Raw genomic sequence first — 23,927 nt, 5'->3', positions numbered from 1 at the left:
ATTGTCCAACTCTCTGATGCATAACAAGTGATTGCAAAGACCATAGCCTGTATCAGATGCACCTTAGTCTCCAGAGTGACACCATTGCTCTTCAGTACCCTGGAGAGATCCCTAACTTTCCCATCGCAATACGTTTTTTTGATTTCCTGGCTACTGGTGCCACGAGTGTTGACCGTGGAGCCAAGCAGACTAAAGTTGTTGACAATCTCAGTCTCTCCATCAGCCATCCTGATGCTGCCAAGAAATTGTCAGCTGCTCACATATTTGGAATAGAAGTCAAGAAAACTTCAGATACAAGCTGTCGGATCAAGGGCTGGACAATGGAAGATAAATGCTGAAGGGATTCGGTAGAAGTGAAGGGGTATCCTGGTTGAGGGTGGAAGTGGGAAATAAGTTGGTCAACACACTGGGCCAAGGGCAGGGACAACACTGTAACTAATGGTTAACTCCACAATGAGGGATTTATCATTCACTGTTCTATAAATTGCCTGTCTGTCAGATACTCCTAAATCTGAACATTCAGACTAAGACAGACTAGGAAGAAGGATTGGCCATCCACTTTTGAAAAACCAGGCCTCTGAAAACCCTATGTACAACATTACAATATATCTAGTTAATATTTTAGAACATATAAGCATATGTAGCCACATGGTTTATGTAAGAAAGAAAGTGGTGAGGAAGATACAAGAGCTTTTCCAAGATGATGACTATGACAGACTTTTAAATTCCCACCACTACACTATGTTTATTATAACTTCATAAAATAAGCACTGTTGCTGTTGTTACTGTGTACCATTGAATAGGAACAGACTAATAACTGAAGGCTTTCAGAGGCAGAAAAACACACTGGACGAGACTACCCATTCTAATGCCACATGGAGTCAAACAGAATGACTAGGGAGGATAGAAGGAGTCAAACATTGTGCCTTTAGGATTGCAACACAGTTTCTTGCCACTAGGGCATCAGAGTAAGCATTGATGTTTTTATTATGTTCTATTGTACATACAGAATGACTAGGGAGGATAGAAGAATTGATACCTTTGAGCTGTGGTGCTGGAGAAGAGTATTGGGGGTACCATGGACTGCTAGGAAATCAAACAGATTCATCCTACAAAGAGTTAAACCGGATGACTCCTTGGAGGCAAGGATTCTGAGGCTCCATCTAACACTTTGGACATGTTATGAGGGACCGGTCCTTGGAGGGGAACATCATGCTTGGGAGGGTGGAGGGACAGCGCAGGCGGGAAAGGCCCTCTATGAGGTGTATTGATTCAGTGACTGGGATAATCAGGATGGGTGTGTCAAAGACAGTGCGATTGGCACAGGACAGAGCAGAGTTTAGGGCTGTTGTACATAGGATTGCTATGAATCGCAAGCAACTTGACGACACAAAACAATAACAACGACCACCACCGAGTTTGCCTGTGATTCATAGTGCCTCTACACAAAATAGCTGTAAACTCTGCCCTACTTAGTCCAATCTCACTGTTTTCTATATACTTATCCCCGTTACCCCAGTTACCGTGTCCATTCATCTCATCTGAGGTCTTCTTCTCCTGTGGCGTTCTTCTACATTTCCAAGCATAATGTCCTTATCAAAGTATGGTGATAGAGCTTCAAAATCCTTGCCTTCAAGGAGCTACTTGATTTCACCCCTCCAGGACAAACCGGTTTATTCCCTTGGTAGCCCTTGGTACATTTTCTGTTCTCCAGAACAACAACACAAAGGCATCAGTTCTTCTTCTGTCATTCTTTCCGCCCCCCCCCCATTAGTTTCTTTATAAGATTTGAATACAAATTTGAATATAATCTTTCCATTTCGCTTATTCCTTATTCTTTATTCCCTTATTCAGCTCTCTGATGCTGGATCAGGTTCACCTTAGTCTCTAGAAAGACATCGTTGCTTTTAAGCACTCTAGAGAGGTCCCTGAGAGCATATTTTCCTAATGTAATTCATCTTTTGAATTTCTGACTGCTAGTGACAAGAGTGGTGATTGTTTAACCTGTTGTTGTTATGTGTCTTGAGTTGCCTGCAGCTCATAGCAAACCTATGTACAATAGCCCTAAAACCTGCTGTGTCTTGTGCCAAACTTATTGTCTCCTACACACCCACTCCCATTACCCTAGTCACTGAATCGATTTATCTCATCAAGAATTTTCCTCTCTTGTGCTGTCCTTTCACCCTCCCAAGCATGATGTTCCTCTCCAAGGACTGATCCTGCCTTGCAACATGTACAAATATGCCAGACGAAGCTTCAGAATCCTTGATTCCAAGGAGTAGCCTGGTCTCAACCTCTCTAGGACAAACTTATCTGTTCTCCTAGCAGTCCATGATATACTCAATACTATTCTCCAGCACCACAGTTCAGAGTCATCAATTTTCCTATGATTCCTAGCCATTGTCCAGCTTTTGATGCATAGCAAGTAATTGCAAAGGTCATGGCCTGGACCAGGAGCACCTTAGTCTCCAGACTAATATCATTGCTCTTCAGTACTTTAGAGAGGTCTCTGAAAGCAGACTTTCTCAGTCCAATTTGTCTTTATTTCCTGGCTTCTGGTACCAAAAGCATTGATTGTAGAGCCAAGGAAACTAAAGTTGTTAACAATCTTGATCTCTTCACCATCTATATAAGGATGCTGCCAATTGGCTAAGTGGTGAGGATCTTTGTTTTCTTGATGTTGAGCTTCAATCCATATTTAAGGCTGCAGCTGAAATTGTTAAGAATCTCAATCTCTTCACCATCTATCATGGTGGTGCCAATGGGCCCAGTTGTGAGAATCTTTGTCTTCTTCATGTTGAACTTCAATCCATACTGAAGACTACTATTCTCGACCTTCTGCCGTAAATCCTTCAGATCTTCCTCAGTTTCAGGAAGCAAAATTGTGTCATCTGCATAACAGGTTATTGATGAGTCTTTCTCCAAACCTGATGCCACATTCCTCCCCCTGAATAATATGTTCCGCATGTATATTAAAAAAAGATTTTTAGACAGGATACACTCCTGATGCACTCCTTTTCAGATTTTTAATCATTTGGATAACAATTATGCTAAACAAAGTGTAGAAGTTCTTTAAGAATTGGTCAAGAACATGTCCCTCTCTAAATTGGAAAAAATCCATTTAAGCTTGTTGCAGTTCATCTTTTCTATTATTTCTTAAGATCCTATTATTCCTGGCGCCCTATAGAAATTTGTCTTGTTTAATGTTGCCAAAAAAATGGTCATTTGTTGTTTTCCTAGTGCTGGAGCTCTTGTGTTAGATTTGTCATTCTAATTTATAACTCTACATTAATTTATTTATAACCACTCTGTTCTGTCATTCAACATAGACAATATTTCATGTTCTAAAGATATAGCCTTAAAGTAACAAAGAAATGCACCATATTGAAATAAGATCAATGTGAATTACTTAAATTATAACTCTATGGACTAACACGTAATCAGACATGTTATGTCCCTAGCAGTCAATCTCATAATGACTACTTTTATTCAAGTATTGTATGTCATAGCAAATATTCTAAACAAATTAACATCACTTGGCATTTAATTTCCCTTAGATGCATAGGTATGGACTCAAGATAATTATTAGTCACATAAAGTGCATTGGAGATGTTGTTTTATGTTGATTTCAATACTATTTTTGGCCTCAGAGGCATGTATTATTTTCATTATCGTCTGTCCATTTCACCAAGAGGAATTAATTTAAAACTTATGTAGTGGAAATCCATTTTTACAGTGGTTTGCTTCAGAGAAATATCCTTTAACTGAAAGTAGTGAAGATAGGTTTCAGTTACCACATGTTAGGTACTTACAGGCTTAGTATGTGAGTGGTAAAGCAGGTTTTAAAAATTTTTTTGTCCTCAAAATAGCTATTTTTATAAGTTTTACTGACTGTGATCAATAGCTGGAATAAAGTTTAATCAATACACACCCTGTGGGATATTACAGAAGCTTGGCCTCTTCTTTAGCTTAACAAAAAGTCACACACCTGCAGTATATCTCAGCTTCATTAAAATTTTTAAGGTCCCCTTAGTTCACATGGGGGATGTAATTTATTCTACAAGCTATACATGCAGAAAATAATCTTCCTAAAAACATAAAGCATAAGGGTCATTTGCCACCTGATATATCGTGCAGCCTGCTAAATGAAAAGGGCAGTCCATAATACATAATTATTTTAGAAAGATTTTTAACTCCCCGAACTAAAACTTTCCTCCAGTAAGTCTGAGCTCTGTAAAGAAATATGAGCTGTGCACAACAACAATTACAATATCTTCCTCTGGCATATATGCCTCCAAGTAAGAGTTCAGGAGTCTAACAATTCTGGATTCTAGGGAGGCTATGAAGGCATGACTGCATTTTCACTTTTTACAAAGTTCACAAAGTATACAGAAGCTACTAGTGTATGAATTTTTTTTCCCCCTCAGTCAATCAAAAGCCAGTCACTACATCACAGATTATTTTTGTTTTTTAGATATTAGTGAAGCTTTACAATGCATGCCATATTTTGGTTATTAGATATTTTTCTTGTGCTGACAAAACCTGTTTATACTTTCACTGTTTCAAATTCAGTACTCTACAATCGAGAATACAGTTGCTTCTGATAAACCATACTCCATTTTCTTCACTCCCTCCTTGTCCCCTCTATATTGGAAGTGGAACCTTTCAAACAACCCATCACAGGTTTTAAGGCTCTGTCAATGGCTTTCTCCTTATTTATGACCTTTGTCTCTTTCCTAATTAGTGATTCTAACTTTTCTGTTGCTGGCTAAATGTAAAGAAAACTTGAAGCACTTATTGACAAAGACCAAAACTGTAACCTTAAGCATTCATTAAACCTGAACATAAAGAAAACATCCTTATATCTAGAAGAAGAGCAATGACAAGATAAATGAAGAAAGATCGATGATGTCAAGGATTTATTTTACTGAGTTCCACAATCAGTGCTCATGAAAACACCAGGCAAGAGATCAAACAATGCACAGCATTGGGTACATCTCCTGAAAAGGGCTTCCATAAAACATTACAACTGACCCAACACATGGCGTTGTAAATGGCCTTCAACCACTTTAAAGTTGGACAATGAGTAAGGAAGATAGATGGAAAATAGATGCCTTGAAATTATCTTGGTGAATAATATTGAATGTACCTTGAACAAAAAAGGATTAGACGTAGCTGTCTTGGATGGACAGCCAGAGTGCTGATGAACTTGAGCGAGATGGTGACATTGTGAGACACTGTGTGACACTGTGGCTGTAACAATGGATTTGAGATTGTAAGGATGATAGACAGGATGTCATTCATTTTGAATAGGGTGGTACTAAGTTGGAGTTAAGTAGAAGGCATTAAAGAATAGCTTCTGTACAGGTGTTTTTTGTGTACGTGTTTGAAATGTTTGAAAGTACATGTTGTTGTTGTTTAATGCCGTCGAGTCATAGACGACTCATAGTGACCCTGTGAATGAACAGCCTGAGCACTGTTCGTACATAGAGTTTCCGGAGGCAAGCCATTTTGGAAGTGGATGGCACTCCTGCTTCCAGGCTTGATTTAGTTGGGAAGCTCCAGCCAACACTGTCCACCATGGGTGCCCATTACCATGATTGGCACATCACTGTCACAGGCTTCAGCATCACAGCAACCACGAGTAACCTCTGTACAGCAACGCACAGACGAGTGCTATACCACTTAGAAGAATGTTTGACAGGAAGACAATTTGAACCTGGCTGAGGGCCACAGATGACATACATTTTGGATTAAAGAAAATGTATCTATTGACTAAACTTGCACTTGCTTTCTGAGTCTGTGCGTTGTTCACTACATAAACTTGGATACATTACATCGTTTAGGAGCCTTAATTTCTTCATGAAGAGATCTGGTGGGACAGTGTATCTAATATTGTACCATGTACCCAAAAGACGGCAATTGGAATTTACCAGGTGCTCCTTGGGGGAAAGGTGGGCATTCTCCTTCTGTTGAGATTTACAGTCTTCAAAACCTGAGAGTCTTAGAATTCGGGAGGTCCCCATGAGATCAAATTTTCTCAGTAGCAGTGAGTTTGTTCTTCAATTTCTTTCTGGAGAAGCTACTGGTGGTGCAGAGATTAAATCACTCAACAACTCTTCAAAGTCCTTCCTTTTCAGTGCACCAGCCACTTTGAAGAAGAAAGATATCACATTCTACTTCTAAATAGATATCAGCCTTAGTGATCCTACTAGCAGTCCTACGTGATTACTATCATTCTGAGTTGATGAAATAACTAAAGGCTCAGAGTTAGTTTTAGTTTCTTCTTTGTGAAATAGAAGCAATATTCTAGAGTTGAATAGGGTGGTTATAAGGTTTCGTTTTAAGATATATAAAGCCTCCAGTCCACAGAGAGCAAGTAGCTAATGATCTCTATTTTTAATAATCACATGTTAGAGATCACGTTTTTCAGAAAGCTCTACCTTCTCAAGTCTAGCATATCATTGCTCATCTGTCAATTGAAACCCTGGGAAGTCTCTGAACTCTGTTTGCAGTATACCAGCAAGGAACATAGCCTATTTAAAACAGGCTTTCTTCACTGCTGGGAAACAGTCTGGCTCTAATTTTATTTTTATAAAAGATGATGATTATATTGCTATAAATTCCATTCTTGTTTTGAGTTGGGAAAAAAAATGAAATCTCGACATGGAATGGTCTTAGAATTTGAAGAGTCTTGACTAATAGTCCAGCAAATTGAAATACAAAAGACTGTAGTCAAGTGCTTTCCACAAATGCCTCTAAGATTCAAACTCTCTTTCATTACCAATTCCGAAAACGTGGTGCTAATTGCATTTCAGGGCACATTGCAAGGTACATTTTTTCAATGTGCTTCTCCTTAATTAGTACAAACATTTGGTCCCAGAGAAAGATGGAAGTATGTGGCTTGCTTTTGTGTTTGTTAATGTTTTGTGTTTTCTATTCGCTGTTTGCACCTAGGGGCCCCTGTGAATGACACATTTTTATTGAAATCAAGAATAAATATTATGTAAATTATGCCCCCAAATAACAGCTATGGAGTCTAATTATTTTAAGGCAGCTAGAGCTGGGTTCATTTTAGTTGTTGAACAAAAATAAGGCAGGAAAAAGATAATGCATATGCTAATGGAGTTATACTTCTCAATATTAGCATTTCAGACATTGTACTAACCCTCTTTGGAGCCTAAAACTAGAGGCACACAAGCACCATGACATTGTGTGGTCAAATTTTAATGCATAGTGATCATAAATGACAGCATAAAACTACCTATAGTGTTTCCTAAATGGCAATATATACAGCAATAGGTGGTCAGAATTTTGAAATTCCATCATTCATACTTTGAGTATATTGTCAGAAAGGGTCCTTGTCATTGGAGAAGAATTCATGCTTGGAAGGGTTGAGAATCAGCACAGGGGGGGCAGATCCTGGATGAGATAGGTTGACACAGTGACAGGGGCACTGGGATCATGTGTGTCGGAGATGGTGAGTAGGGCTCAGGATAGGGCAAGGCTCAGAGCTGTTGTCTGTAGGATTGCTAGGAGCTGTAGACAACTCAATGACATGTAACAGGGAGGAGATAGCAGAACTTCTATTCCTTGAAGCTTCTAGAGGATTGGCTCTCTTCTCTCATAGTTAGAATCCAAGTTACTAGGCATGCGCTAAAAAGGCCCTCAAACAACCTCGACTGAGTACATTTTGACTCATGGTAACCCAGAAAGATAAGAATAAAACTGCCCAGAATATTTCCAAGCATGTAAATCTTTGTAGAAGCCTCAGCTTTCTCCCACAGAGTGGCTGAGGAGTTCTTATAGTGAAACTTTTTGTTAGCCTTTGTGACAGACTTCCCTTGCTCTCAAAGGCCTCCAAGTTACAACAGGAAAACAAAGAAACAAAACAAACAAACAAAAAAACCCACAACAACAGACACTGTCAAATTGTGGCCTCAAGGCAAGAAGCTGTGCTGCAATCGAGAAGGCATGTGGATGGAATCTACCATATGCCCCTTGGGAGAAGTATGTCCCATCTCCCCCCATATGACTAACTGCCTCTGAAAACCCTCCAGAGGGTCAGCTATGGGTCAGTTCCGACTTGACGGTACACGACAACAAGAAAGTGTGTTGTAACATCCTAATCCTTTCTATGCAAGACTACTGTTGCAGTCACTGTGTCATTTCACCTCATTTAGAAACTTTCTTTTCCCCTGCTTCTCCATTTTCCCCAGAGACTAAACCTTCCGGGTAATATGACCAAATTATGTGAGCCAAAGTGTCGTTGATGGAGTTTTAGAGGAGATTTTTAGCGGCACTTCATCAAAGACTGATATGATTGTTATTATGGCAACCCATGGCATACCCAGGACTCTTCAATACCACCAAAATTCAAAGACACGTGTTCTTCAGTCAACCTTACACTTCAGTAAACCTTTCAACTTTCATATGTACAAAAGTTAATGGGACATTCCATGGCTTGGGCCAGGCACATTCTATTAGCCAAAGAGATAGCCTTACTCTTTAGCATTTTAAAGGCGTCATGCAGTACATACGTCTATTGTAATATGTACTTTGATTTCATAACTGCCTTTTCCATGGGCATTGATTGTGGACCTAATTAAAATGACATTCTTCAATTGGTTTCTTTATCATGATGTCACCTGACTTGATTACAAATATCTGTGTTTTCTTTACTCGGAGGTATAATTCACAATGGATACTATAGTCTGTGATCTTCATCAGTAAGTGTTACATGTTGTCTTCATTTTTAGCAGGCAGTATTGTGCCATTTGACAATGACAGGTATCTTCCACTGATCCTGAATCCCATGATCTTCAGATATTGCAGTTTCTTGGATTGGTTAATCAGCATAGTTTCAATAGGTATGGAGAATGACTGCAATATTGATACATACCTTTCCTGATTTTAACCATACAGTATCCCCTTGTTCTGTTCATAAAGACTGCTGCTTGGTCTCTGTATAGGTTCTAAATGAGCATATGAAAAGTTTGTCATTCCCATTATTCACAATAATATGCACAATGTATTATTTTCTATGAAGTTAGGCAAAGTCCCATGGACTTTCAAAAGAACAAACAGATAAATCTTGGAAAATGTGAAGCCAGGTTCCTCCTTGGAGGCATAGATGGTGAAGCTTTGTCTTGCATTTGGGCATTTTAGTAGGAGAAGCTTCTCCTTGGAGAAGGACATCATGCTTGAAAAGGTGGAATGGTAAACAAAGGATAGGAATACCCTGAACCAGGTGGATTGCCATAGTGATAGCAGCAATGGGGTCGAGTGTGTCAGAGACTATGAAGATCTAACAGGAGAGAGTTCAGATCTGTTGTTCATAGAGTCACTATGAGTTGTACTTGACTCTAAGGCACATGACAAAAAAAGTAATGATATTGATCTATGATTTCAACAATCTCTTGGACTGGTATATGTTTGAATGGGCCCACCTTTTTTAGTAATGTAGGTAGGGTGTCTTCAAAATTTGTACATACGGATAGAGCAAATTCAGCATTGCATCCATTTGGTGAAACACCTTTGTTGCATTCCATCAAACTCTCAAACCTTGTTTTCTGCTAATTCCTTAAAATCACTTTAAGCTAATTCTTTCAGTGCATTGGATTCTTGAATATATATTACCTCCTGAAGCTGCTGAACACTGATAAATTCTTTTTGGTACAGTGACTTAGTAAAAGATCTCTTCATAATCTTCATGTACACTTCTCTCTTACTGCCTGCTATTTCTGCACAGCACTCTACAAATTCCTCCTCTATCCTTTGCCTCTCCAAACCCTAACTTAGATTGTGAGCCTCAATTCAATTGTCCCAAGGAATTCCATCCAGAAAATATTGAATAATTCTTTCCATCCACATATTCCTCAGAGCTTTAGAAAGCATTTCTCACAGGATAACATTTTATTCAAATATTCCCCTAAAATGGAAAACTATTTTCTCGGTTATGTGTGTAATATTTTCTTATCTCAGTTGTACTGATAACATGTATTATAATGTTGTTGTTGATTGCATTTGAGTTGAGCACGACTCATACTGACCCTATGAACAAAAGGCATGAAGCCCCTCTACAACTGTTGACTTTTATCAAAGATCATAGAGTTTCTGGAGGCATGTGGTTTAGGAAGTGGATGCCAGGTTTTTTATGTGCCATCAAGTCAATTGTGACTCATAGTGACCCTAAAAACAATGATTCTGAACCTGATCCTAACCTATGCCATCTTCACCATCTCTACCACACTCGAACTAATTGTCACAGTCAATGTCAACCCACCTTCTAGAGGGTCTTCCTCTTTTACACTGACCCTCCACCTTTCCAAGTGTCCTTCTCCAAGGAGTGAAAATATAATTTAAAAATAATTGTACCTACTTCCTGTTTTAATTAAAATCATGCAATGCATTATCATTAATATCAAGTTTTAGTTGTCAAAACAAATCTTGCCAATGTTTATTAAGCCTTTTTATATCACAAATAGGACATAATAATTCTCCAGGGGCAGAATTAGCTCCTTATATAAAAATGGCCTCATCAGTGAAGACTCTATATAGCTACAGTTTTAAAACACATTTAGATAAACTATAATTATTTTCTTTCAAACTTGTCTTGGAAAACTCCATGGTGTAAAATTGGAAAAGGCATGTTTGCATGAGTGTTTTCTTTCTCCATATCTATTTAATCAATATGCTGAGAAAATCATTAGAGAAGCTAAACTTTATAAAGAAAAAGATGGCATTAGGATTGGAGGATGGCTCATTAAAACCTGTGTTACATAGATGGCACATCATTGTTTGCTTAAAGCGAGAATGATCCAATGTGGTTGTTGCAGATGACTAAAAATGGCAGTTTTCAATATGGAATACATCTCAACATCAAGAAAACAAAAATCCTCACCAATTGGACAATAGGAATCACCATGATAGAGAGAAGTATATGATTTCATTTTGCTTGAATCCAAAGTCAGCATCATCGGTACCAGCAATAAGGAAATTACAGAACAAACAGCATGAGAAAGTCTGTTGTCAGGGATCTTTCCAAAGTCTAAAATATCAATGATGTCAGCTTGTAGACTAAGGTGCCCCTGATTCAAGCTACAGCGATTCCAATCACCTCCTATGCACCTGAGAGTTGAACAATGAATAAAGATTAGTTGTTTGTTGTTGTTAGGTACCATCGAGTCAGGTATGACTCATAGTAACCTCATGACAAAAGACCTGAACCCTTATCTATCCTGCACCATCCTCACACTTCCTGACACACAAGAGCCCATTGCACCAGTCACTGTGTCAATTCACTTGATTGAGGGGCTTCCCCTACTTCACCAACCTGCTCTTTCCAGCATCATGCCCTCCTAGCAACATGCCCAAAGTATGTGAGGAAAAGCCTTATTTTTCTTGCCTCCAAAGAGCACCATGGCTGCACCCTCCAGACATATCTGTTCTCTTGGCTGTGCATGGAATGTTCTGTATTCTTCTCCAACACGACAGGTCAAAGGCTTCAAGTCTTCTTCTATCATCTGTGCTCACTGTCCAGCTCTCAGGAGCATAGCAAGTAATCAGAAAGAGTGTGGCCTGATCAGACATACCTTAGTCCTCAAACTGACATCATGACTTAATAATTTTGAGAAGTCACTAACTGGAGGTTTCCCAGTGCAATGTGCCTCCTTATTTCCTGACTGCTGGTACCAAGGGTGTTAATTATGGATTCAAGCAAAATGAAGCAGTTGGAAGTTTCAATTCCTTTTCCATCCATCACGATGATGCCTATCCATCTAGGTATAAGAATCTTGGTTTTCTTGACATTGAGATGCAATCCATACTGAAAACTGCATTCTTTGTTCTTCTGCAACAAGTGCTTCAAATCCTCCTCACTTTTAACAAGCCACGTTGTGTCATCTGCATAACTAATGCAGGTTGCTGGTGTATCTCTCTCCAATCCTGATGCCACAGTCCTCTTCACAACTTACTATGAGCCACATAGTCAAATGACCTTGCATAGTCACTAAAGCACTAACAGATATTCTTCTATTCAGGTTTTCCTTACTTTCAGCCAGGATCCATCTGACATCAGCAGATACCCCTGGTGGCACGGACTCTTCTAAATACTCTTTGAACTTGTGGCAGTTCCTTATGTATGTACTGTTCCAGCCATTTTTGAATGATATTCAGCAGCATTTTGCTCACATGTGATATCAGCGGTATATTTTGATAGTTTCCAAATTCGGTTGGATCACCTCTGTTGGGAACGGGGACAAATATGGACCTCTTCCAATCCATTGGCCAGCAGCTGTCCTCCAAATTTTTTTACATAGATTGGTGAGTGCATTTAAGGCTGCAACTGTTAACTGAAACAAGTACATTGGTATTCCACTGACTCCTGGGGCCTTGTTTGTTTTTTTTTTTTCCAATGCCTTCAATGCAGTTTCAAATACCTTCTTCATTACTGATGGCTCCTGTTCATATGACACTTTCTGAAATTTTTCAGTGTCAATCAATTCATTTTGGTAAAGTGACTCTGTGTATTAGCTCTGTCTTGTTTTTTTTTTTTGGTGCTTTCCGAGTAATTCACTCTATTGCCCATAGCATCTTTCAATATCACAACACGAGGCTTAAATTTGTTTTTCAATTCTTTCAGCTTGATAAATGCAGAGCGAGTTATTCTCTTTTTATTCTTCAATTCCAGCTCTCTCAAAGTGGATGTCAGAAGAGATTGTAAGGATTATTTTGGAGCACTGGGAAGCCAAAAACAAAAGGAAAACATTTTCAAGAGAAAGAGCTGAACAGAATATTCCAAAGGGCATCTTGGGAAGACAAAGCAAAGTATTATAATAGAAATGAAGATTATAGAAGAAGAATAAATGCATTTGAGTTGCGGTGAAAGAGAATACGGACTATTTCATGTACAACCAAAAGAACTAACAAAAGTGACTTGGAAAATGTACATCCAGAGTCATCCTTGGAGGCAAGGATGACCAAGCTACCTTTCACGTAATCTGGTTATATTAGGAGGGACTCAACCTTGGGAAGAGACATCAAATTTAAGAAGATGAAGGTTCAGCAAAGGAAAGGAAGACTGTCAACAAGACGAATTAACACAGTGATGGCAGCAATGGGCTCAAGCATGTCACAAATGATGAGGATAGCACAGGATGGGACAGGGTTCACATCTGGTGTTTATTGATTATGAGGTAGCTATGAACTGTTCTTGGCTCAGCGACACTTAAATAACTTCTTTAATAATCATTAATGAATGTCATATTAAAATTATAAAACACTAATTGATCCTGACATGTGAGACATATATATAAAATCTCACATCAATTTTATTTACTGTATTAGTGAAGCATAATATAACTTCTCCCATATTAGGAACTTGAGATCAGACGTAAGATCACACAGCTCTTAATTTGACTTCCTAGAATCCCACCTTGGTTTTCTCATCTTCAATATATGTCAGTGTATGTTGTAAGTCAATGGTTTTACTGGCTTGTACATGCCAGTGTTTATTCGGTGACTATACGATAACAGACACTCTGATAGGTAATTTGGGCACTTTGTGTCATATGTTCTTATGACAGCTGTGAGAGACAGATCCTATTTTTCCTATTTTGGAGATAGATAGATAGATAGATAAATAGATAGATAGATAGATAGATAGATAGATAGATAGATAGATAGATGATAGATAGATAGAGAGATAGATGAGAGAGAGAGAGAGAAATAAGATATAGATTTATATTTTATACTGCCACTCAAATGAGGTATCAGAAACAGAAGTCAGGTAAAGGTAAGTTTACTTTGCTGTTAGGTGCCATCAAGGCAGTTCCCACCACTAAGAACTCTATGTACAATAAAATGAACATTGCTTGGTCTTACATTATCATTACTGTGGGCGCTATGTTTGATTTTATTTTAGACACTATGCCAATCCTTCTCACTGAGGGTCTTATTCCTTATTGCTGACCATTGCCACAGATACCACATCAGTCCATTTCATTGAAAGCCTTCGCTAAATCCATTTTAGTCTTCAAGAAACACTAGGGTTACACTATCTCTTAGACATTTCGTTTTGTTCTTTTGGCAGTCCCTGAGATAACTTGCATTTTTCGTTAATACCACAACACAAACGCATAGCTTCGTCTCCTGTCATCTTAATTAATTGTTCAGCTCTCAGATGCACAGAAGGTAATTGGAACGACTGTGGCTTGAATCAGGCATACCTTGGTCTTTAAATTGACATGATTACTTTTCAAGATTTTGAAGAGGTCCCTGACTGCAGATTTTCCCAATGCTGTATGATTAATCTCCTGACTGCTAGAACTAAGGTTTTGACTGTGGATCCAAGCAAGATGAAATCATTGACAAATGAAATCTTTTCTATATCTATCATGGATTGAGGCTCAATATCAAGAAGATAAATTTCTCACCACTGGGCCAATTGGCAGCATCAGGATGGATACTGAAAGATTGAGATTGTTAACAGCTTTAGTTTGTTTGGCTCCACAGTCAACACTCTTAGTACCAGCAGCCAGGAAATTAAAACTAAACTGTGATGGGAAAGTCTGCTGTTAGGGACTTTTCCAAAGTACTAAAGAGCAATGTTGTCTCTCTGGAGACTAAGGTGCATCTGATACAGGCCATGGTGTTTACAATCACTTGTTATGCATCAGAGAGTTGGACAATGACTAAGGAGGATAGAAGGAGAATTGTTGCCTTTGAGCTGTGGTGCTGGAGAAGAGTATTAAGGGTACCATGAACTGCTAAGAAAACAAACAGATTCATCCTGGAGAGCATTAAACTTGGCTGATCCTAGGAGGCAAATATTCTGAAGCTTCGTCTGACATACTTTGGACATGTTGCAAGAACAGACCAGTCCTTGAAGAGGGACATCATGCTTGGGAGGGTGGAGGGACAGCTCAGGAGGGGAAAACCCTCTATGAGGTGGATTGATTCAGTGACTGGGGCATTGGGAGTTGGTGTGTCAGAGACAGTGAGATTGGCACAGGATAAAGCAAGGGTTTAGGGCTGTTGTACATAGGCTCGCTATGAGTCGTAGATGACTCAATGGCAACACATCATAATGTTGCCTATTGGACCATTGGTCCAATGGATTTTTACTTTCTTGATGCTGAGATTTAATCCATTGAAGGTTGCAATGGATTTTTACTTTCTTGATGCTGAGATTTAATCCATTGAAGGTTGCAGTCTTTGATCTTCTGCAACAAGCACTTCAGGTCATCCTCATTTTCTGCAAGAAAGTTTATGCCATGCATATAACACAGGATGTTGATGGGCCTTCACACTGTCTTTCATAAAGTCAGGGGACTAGTATAAGGTTTTGAGCTTGTAGCAGATGCCCATTTGAACCTAGCGATGGATGGCTGGGGATGAGTTGAGCAGAACCCAACTTAACGAAGAAAGGATGGTGCATGCTGTGAACTAGGGCCAATTATTGCAACTTGGTGTATTGCTCAGGACTGGTGTTTGCTTATGGAGCTAGATGCTCAAAGTTTCCAAGTGGAACAGAAAATCCTTCGGTAAAGGAGACGTGCTTATTCCCTCAGAGTACTGATTTGATACGGATGGGGAAATCAGACATTGACTAAAAAGGGGGAAATATTAGGGTGTAGAGCATGAAGGAGCTGGTTTACATGTTTTAATTAAAGTTGTTACTAGTCAGATGAGTTTAAGGGGGATAAACCACCCACAATATAAATGAATGAAGTATAATGTAGTGAAAGACTATCTAAAACGTAGTGTACGTGCATGAAACACAATGTTTACAAATAATAAAAATATTAAAAAAATAAAGTCCAGTTTCTCTATTTGCTCAGCACACCAAATGAATGGGAATGGATACAGCCCTAATAAATAGGAATAGGATAGAGCCCTAACACACACCTCTAGTAATTTTAAACAATCCAGTGTTCCTTTGCTTTGTGTAGGCAACAGCATGTTCATCTAGGTATGGATTTTGTGTAAGAAATATTAAGTGTTCTGGAATTCCATTTCTTATCAAGGTTAGCCTTGTTTGTTATGATCCATAGAGTCAAATGCCTTTTCATAACGAATGAAGCACAGATACACATTTTCTGCTATTCTCTACTTTCAGGGTATATCCCTCTGTCATGAGTAATAAAATTTCTGGTGCCACATCCTCTTCTGAATCCAGCTTGAACTTCTAGCAGGTCTTTGTCAATGTACTGTTTTAATCATTTTTGGAAGATCTTCAACAATATTTTGCTTGTGTGTGATACTATGATCTAATGATACCATTAAATAATGTCCACATTTTGTTGGATTACTTTTCTTAAAAATGGGATAAAATGTGTATCTTTTCCAGTCATTTGGCCAGGTAACTAACTGGGTTCCAAATTTCCTGGTAGAGACTAGTGAGCCTGTCCAGAGCTACATCTGTAATTGAAACACGTCAATTGGAATCCCATCGATTCTCTGGGACATATTTTGTACCAATTCCTTAATGCAGTTTAAAGTTATTCCTTTATCACCAGTGCTCTTTCAATCCCTCTCAAGAACAGTTTTGAGGGAATTCACACTAAGAAACTTAATCCAGATGAATTACAGAACAGCATCAAATATAACATTCATTTTGTTGTTGTTGTTGTTATGCGCCATTGCAAAATATCATTACAAAGCAGAAAGATAAAAACCAAAATGAATATAAGAAGGGACTTTGAAAATGGCACTAGAGGACCAAGAAGCCCTACCAAAGGGAAGAGATGTCAAAGTAAAAGAGATGAACAGAATATTTCAAAGAGCAGCTCAAGAAGACAAAGTAAAATTTTATAGTGGAATGTGCAAAAAGCTGGAGTTGGAAAATTAAAAAAAAAAACCATAACAATTCATTTAGCACTTACCAAACTGAAAGAACTGAAAAATAAATTCAAGCCTCAAGTTACAATACTAAGAGATGCTCCAGGTAAAATCTTGAATGATCCAAGAAATATAAAAAATGTGGAGGAAATAAGCAAAGTCACTTAAAAACAAAAGTTGGCCAACACTGAGCTATTATTAGGAAGTTACATATGAGAAGAAATAGTAATATTTTCCAGGTCTGATTTTGCATAAAATATATCCACTTCAATCATTAAGAGTCTCATAAATCTCCTTTTGAAACTAAGTAATTAAACTAAAAAAATTTCTATATTTTATGCTAACTTCCATAAAATCGAGTAGAGAGAAATGGACCAAGATTTTAGCTTAGTCCAACATGTTGTACCATCCTGTTATAGCAAGACACAAGAAACCACTGAAATAAACACAGATGATTTTTCCCACCAAACCTGGGGAACAAATGGAAGAATGAAGAATTACACTGCATGTTGAACATATGGAGAAATGAGTGGTAACTGTGAAATGGAGAGTTATATAGATCATCACTGCTCTGTGAAGCAGCCCTCTGTACTGTGGCCATCCTGAGACAAGGTAATCTAAGTTCCTTGGTAAGGCGCTTAGTTGAAGAGCTCCACTGAAATCCCAAATGGTAAACAAAATAAGGTGAAGCAAAGTGGAGGGATGGGGTGAAGAGAAAGCGTGTTCCAGGGACCCTCACGATTATAGAGAAGGGAGGCAACTAAACATTAGGGACAGGATTACTTCTCCACCATGGCACCTAATCATTTCAGCAGATGACACTGATAGGAACGAGATCTCTAAAGTGACAGTGTGGCAACGGGGGATCTTCCAATCAACTAGATTAGACATTTGGTTGGGATTATACCTTAATTGTTTGCTAAAGCCTATGAGATGGGACCAGTTCCCTTACTAATGACCAGAAGAGGATATTCTCCTCTTCCTTCACCCTCCTGGTAAACCAACAGTGGTGTGAACCTATCCTCCTAGCTCATCTAATGACCAGTTGTTGTTGCTATGCTGTTGCTATGTGCCGTTGAGTTGCTTGCGACTCAAAGCGACCCAATGTCCAACAGCCCTAAACTCTGCTCTGTCCTGTGCCAATTGCACCGTCTCTAACATTCTCATCCCGATTACACCAGTCACTGAATCAATCCACCTCATGGAGGGTCTTCCCCTCCTGCGCTGTCCCTCCACCCTCCCAAGCATGATGTCCTTCTCCAAGGACCAGTCCCTCCTTACAACATGTCGAAAGCATGTTAGACAGAGCCTCAGAATCCTTGCCTTCAGGGATCCACCTGGTTTAACCCTCTCCAGGATGAATCTGTTTGTTTTCCTAGCAGTCCATGGTACCCTCAATACTCTTCTCCAGCACCACAGCTTAAAGGCACCAATTCTCCTTCTATCCTCCTTAGTCATTGTCCAACTCTCAGATGCATAACCAGTGATTGCAAAGATTATGGCCTGTATCAGATGCACCTTAGTCTCCAGAGAGACACCATTGCTCTTCAGTACTTTGGAGAGGTCCCTAACAGCAGATTTTCCCATGGCAATACACCTTTCAATTTCCTGGCTACTAGTGCCAAGAGTGTTGACTGTGGAGCCAAGCAAACTAAAAGCTATGAACAATGTCAATCTCTTCACCATCCACCCTGATGCTGCCAATTGGTCCAGTGGAATAATAAAGTTCATAAAGATAATGTCCCATGTCCTTGTTTTACAAGTCATAGCTGAGATGATAAAAATTTGTGAGTGGTCATCTAAGATAGAATTATTATTAGTCTCTTCCTGTTTGAAGCAAAGGGAAATAAAGGAAACAAAAAATTGAAAGAAGAAGGGTCTATTCTAGTCTAGTGTCACAAACTGTTGATGGTACCTGGCTACCATTACAGACTTTTCTGACCATGGGCAAAAAGAAGATCATAGAGAAATGGGAGGAATATGTAGAGAACAACTTAAATTTGTAAAGCAAACCATATAAAACCAAACAGAGTTACTAAACTGACAGGGAGTAGAGAAATCCTAGAGATTATTGCCCTAAAATATACATTTAAGTAAAAAGTGAATCCACCTGACAGGTCTCCTTAAAACAAATAATACCTTAGCTTATAAAATAAACAATCGTACCTCTAAGTGGTCAACTATATGAAGTCAAGTGGGCAATATTTGCTCAAATGGAAAGGTGAGAGGCAATTGGCACCAGGAAAACAAACTAAACAGAAAATGGAAAAACAGAATGGAGAGAACAAGAATTTTGACCAATGTGAAGATTATAACAGTCATGGAATTTTTACAAAGCTTGTAAAATGAAAACATTGTTGTATAAAATTGAAAATACAGAACAAATACATCAAAAGTTATGTGTAGATAATAAGAGGAAAAAATAAGTAGAAAAGTTAACTATATGGTAATAAATATTTTCGTAAAGATACCTTTATTATTCATTTGAATGAAATTCACTTGTTAAATTACTCAATCAAAAACTAGCTCGTAGTTTAGTTTTTTATGCTAACTGAAACCCAACATTAAAGAAATATTCTAAAATGATTTCAATTATTTTCTGAGATAGACAATGCAAGCATTTCTGTACCTAAAAGATTGACTTATACTATACCTTACTAAGCTATTAGCACTGTCAGGATCTTGGGCTAAAACTGTGCCAACGATGGTCCCGATCTTGGCATTTTCATAGACTTCCATTACATAGAAAGGCATGGAAAAGAGTGGTGGTTCGTCGACATCCCCAACAATGATCTTCAGCATGGTAGCATCTTTAAAAGGACCCAAGTGAGAAAAGCGAAAATCGAGATGTGTATTTGCTCCTTCTATGTTGAGGGTATATGATTTCTTTTTCTCATAATTCAAAGGCTGTAGGGGAGAAAGAAAACAAAGATACACACCCAAGTTTGAATAATGTTTTCCATTACTTTGTAAACAAGCATTAATATTTTTTTCATCAAAAGACGAGTTATCTTAGTTGTATGGGGGGAAAAGAGATAAATTTATCTTTAAAATGTTGGTTTTACTCAGCCAAAAATATGATGATTCAGTGCATACAAAATTATATACCTTATTATTTTTTTGAGTGTTTACTGTTGAGTCAGAACTGACACATAGTTGATACACTGGAGAGTTTTTGGAGGCAGTTAATTGCACAGCAAGACAGATCTAACAATCTAAGTCTTCTATTTTAATTTCTCCTTAAACTTACATGTTAATCTTAAAATATTAACTACTTATGTCTGCAATTCTGAAACATAACGTAGATCCCATTTTTAGAATTTAAATAAATGCCATATCATTCACTTTTTATTTATGATGCATAAATCTAGTTTTAAAAGTCACTAATGCTGCTAACTTGAAAGTCTCTCTTCTTTGGCAGTTAAAATTCACCATACACTCTTTGAGATAAAGATAAGTCTTCTCCTTCATCTCATTTACACGGTTAGAGATCAGACAGAAGTTTAGTTATGAATCAGAACAGAATCCATGGTAATGAGACAGGATTTTATTTTAAACTCTGATTCATTTTTAAGTTGTCAATTCAAAATATTTTCTAAGATTTTTAACATACATTTTATATATTCTTTTGGTTATTTAGATTATACTTACTGATTTGCATACTAGTCTTATTACATCAGTTTTGGGGATTGGTTGTGTTTTCACTTAATTTCTTTTTATTAGGCCATTTATATTTGGGCCATTTTAAAAAATTATAACCTGATTTTTATTTTGTTTATTCACATAATATTAAGTTCAGGGTATGATAATTTATTTTCTTTTTCTCATTTTTTAAAAATATCCAACAAATACGTATTAAGCATCTCTGGTATCTTAGCATAGAAGAGTGAATTATTCCAGACTGGTTTTTGCCTCAAAGTAAATATGTTCTATTGCACTATGTAAAATGGTTTCAGCACTGTGTATTCAATCTGCAGGGCATTCAAGGTGTTCGGGTAGTTAATAAAAAGGATGAAAAGCTTAGGTACCAAAATCAAACACAATGTTTTCCAGTAAATTCTGATTCATGGCACCTATCCATTGACTTCTGGAGACTGTAAAAATATATGGTAAGACATTATTCATCTTTCTCCTGGTAGATTCAAATCACTATCCTGTGCCACAGTGCCACAAGAGCTCTCTACACTTTTGGTGACATTTATAAACAGATGCATATTCTCAAATAAAGATGCTTATTTAGAAAGGGCTAACCACTTGTACAGGTATATGGTAGGACAGGGTTCACATTTGTTGTTAGAGAGTCACTATGAGTAGTACTCAACTCCACCTAGTAGACCTTGACAGCACCTAACAACAACCAAAAAGGCAGGTCTATTCGGCCTAGTGAATTTATGTAAGGCAAAGAGAACATTATGAAGTTACAGAGGCAAAAGCAGGAAGAAGTGAAGTTTTTGATGTTTCTGGAATACGTAAGCATAGAGAAGGTCGTTGATGTTGTCAGGTGAAGTCAAGTAGAGTATGACTCATATCAACCCTTTGAGGCCATTACCGCAATCACTGTGTTTGTGCTCCTAGTTGAGGGTCTTCTTTTCCTTTGCTGCCACCCTGTCCTACTTTTACAAGAGTGACGTTCCTGCCGGGGGAATAGCCTCCTCCGCCAACACACTGAAAGTGCATGAGATGAAGCTTTCTCACCCTCCAGGGAGCCCTGTGGATGCATCTCTGCTTGTTCTTTTGACAGATCATAGGATATTAATTACTCTTCTCCAACCCCACACTTCCAAAATATCAGTTCTTCTTCTGCCATCTCTAGTCATTGTCTAGCTCCCAGATGTACAGCAAGTGACTTAAGACCGTAGCCTAAATTAGACATATTTTAGTCCTAAAACTGAAATCATAACTCCTCAATAAATTGGAGATGTCCTTGACTACTCACACTTCCAGTGGAATGCATTTCCTGCTCTCTTGACTTGGTACCAAGTGTATTGATTGTGGATTCAAGTAAGGTGAAGTCATTGACAGCTTTAATCTTAATCTTTTCTCCGTATATCATGATGTTTCCTTTTGGTCCAGTGGCATGATTTCTGTTTGCTTGACATTGAAATGCAATGTATATTGAAAGATGCAGTGTTTAATCTTCTGCAGAGAGTGCTTCAAGTCTTGCTAACACTGAGCAAGAAAGGTTGTGTCAAATTAATAATGAAGATCATTGAAGAGTCTCCTATCCTGATGCCACATTTCTTCTTCATAGAGTCCAACTTGTCAGTTAATTTGCTTATAATACAAGTTAAGAAGATATGGTGATAGGCTACAACCCTGACACACACATTTGCTAATTTTAAACCATATAGTGTTTCCTTTCTCTGCTTGCACAATAGGCTCTTAATCTCTGTATGTTGTTAAGTGCCATCAAGTCGTAGGTGACTCATAGCGACCCTATGTACGAAAGTCCTCAACACTTGTTTGACTTTCATCCTTTCTCCAGGTTCATAAGGTTTCCGGAAGCAAGCTATTACAGAAGTAGATGCCACTCCTGCTTCCTATACTTCGGTATAGGTTTCACAAAACACAATTAAGTGTTCTAAGATTGCTATTCTTCACACTGAAAGCCATATGTGTTATGATACAGTCAAATGTCATTGCTTAGTCAATAAAGCACAAATAGACATTCTTCTGGTATTCTTTGCTTTCAGCCAGAATCCACCTGAGATCAGCAATGATATCTCTGGTGCTAGAGTAACTTTGAAATCCTGCTTGGAGGTTTGTAAGTACTCTACCATTGTAGTGGGAAAGGTATTTTTAAAGGCTATAGAACACTAGAATTGAAAATTAAGTAACAGGTCATATGTTGATGTTGTTGTTAGGTGCTGTTGAGCTGCCCACAACTCATAGTGATCCTCTGTACAACACCTCTGAAGCCTGCCATGTCCTGAGCCAGTCTCACTGACTCTGACACATCAACCCTCATTATCCCATTTATTGTATCAATCCATCTCATTCAGGTTCATCCTCTCCTGTGCTGTCCCCTCATCCTTTGAGTATGATGTCCTTCTCCAAGGATAGGTCCCTCTTGGTGATGTGCCCAGAGTATGTGAGACAGAGCTTCAAAATCCTAGCCACCAAAGAGAAACTTGGTTTCACCCTCTCTAAGAAAGACTTACTCATTTTCTTGGTAGTCCGTGGAATGTTCAAGGCTCTTCTCTGGCACCACAATTCAAAGGCATAGACTCCTCTTCTGTCATCTTTAGTCATTGTCTAGCTCTCTAATGTATAGCAATTAATTGTGAAGAGTATGGCTTGAATCAGAAACACCAGAGTGTCTAGATGGAAATCATTGCTTTTAAGTACTCTGGAGAGGTCCCTGACAGCAGATTTTCCAAGTGTAGTTTGTCTTTTGATTTACTGACTCCTGGTGTCAAGAGTGTTGATTGCAGAGCCTAGCAATTGTTAACCTCAATCTCCTCTCCATCTATCAGGGTGCTGCCAATTGGTTCAGTTGTGAGAATATTTGTTTTCTTGACGTTGAGCTTCAATTCATATTGAAGACTACAGCAGCAAGAGCTAACAGATTATATAGATAACATTTCTTCAAGTGTTATTGACTGTTGTTATTATGATGTCTATCTGTGTTTTATTTGGCAATGACATATATGATGATGAATTTGTATCTAAAATTTATAGAATATCCCAGCACCACAAGGAGAAAGGTTAACAACCCAATCACAAAATGTGCACAGGATATGAAGTTGTTCAGATGGCAAATAAACATGTAAAGGAATGTTCAAAAACCCCATATATCAGAGAGATGCAAATAAAAACAATTATGAGATATCATCTCACCCCAGCAACAATATCAATGTTCAAAATGACAGCAAAGAACAGATGCTAGAGAGGTTGTGGAGAGGTTGGAACGGTTATTCACTGCTGATGGAAATGTAAACTGATGCAACCACTATGGAAGGTGGTCTGGAGCTTTCTTAAAAAGTTAAAAACAAGCACATGAAGAAATGTTCAAAATCCCTAGCCCTGAGAGAGATGCAAATCAAGACAACCATGAGATATCATCTCACTCCAGTAAGACTAGC

The 23,927-nt window shown here is 38.2% G+C and overlaps 1 protein-coding gene across 1 annotated transcript in view; it reads right to left on the bottom strand.

Moving 5' to 3' along the window:
- LOC102858271 (cadherin-18-like) overlaps nt 1-23,927 on the bottom strand; it is a 634,275-nt gene that overhangs the window by 124,983 nt on the left and 485,365 nt on the right. The window contains exon 6 of the mRNA XM_006895123.1: nt 19,496-19,749. Within this exon, the coding sequence (XP_006895185.1) occupies nt 19,496-19,749 (254 nt within the window). The remainder of the gene's footprint in view (nt 1-19,495; nt 19,750-23,927) is intronic.

Source organism: Elephantulus edwardii, unplaced genomic scaffold (assembly GCF_000299155.1).
Source record: "Elephantulus edwardii isolate Elephantulus edwardi_28Jun2011 unplaced genomic scaffold, EleEdw1.0 scaffold00159, whole genome shotgun sequence".
Lineage (NCBI taxonomy): Eukaryota > Metazoa > Chordata > Mammalia > Macroscelidea > Macroscelididae > Elephantulus > Elephantulus edwardii.
This window is presented reverse-complemented; position numbering and strand designations above follow the sequence as displayed.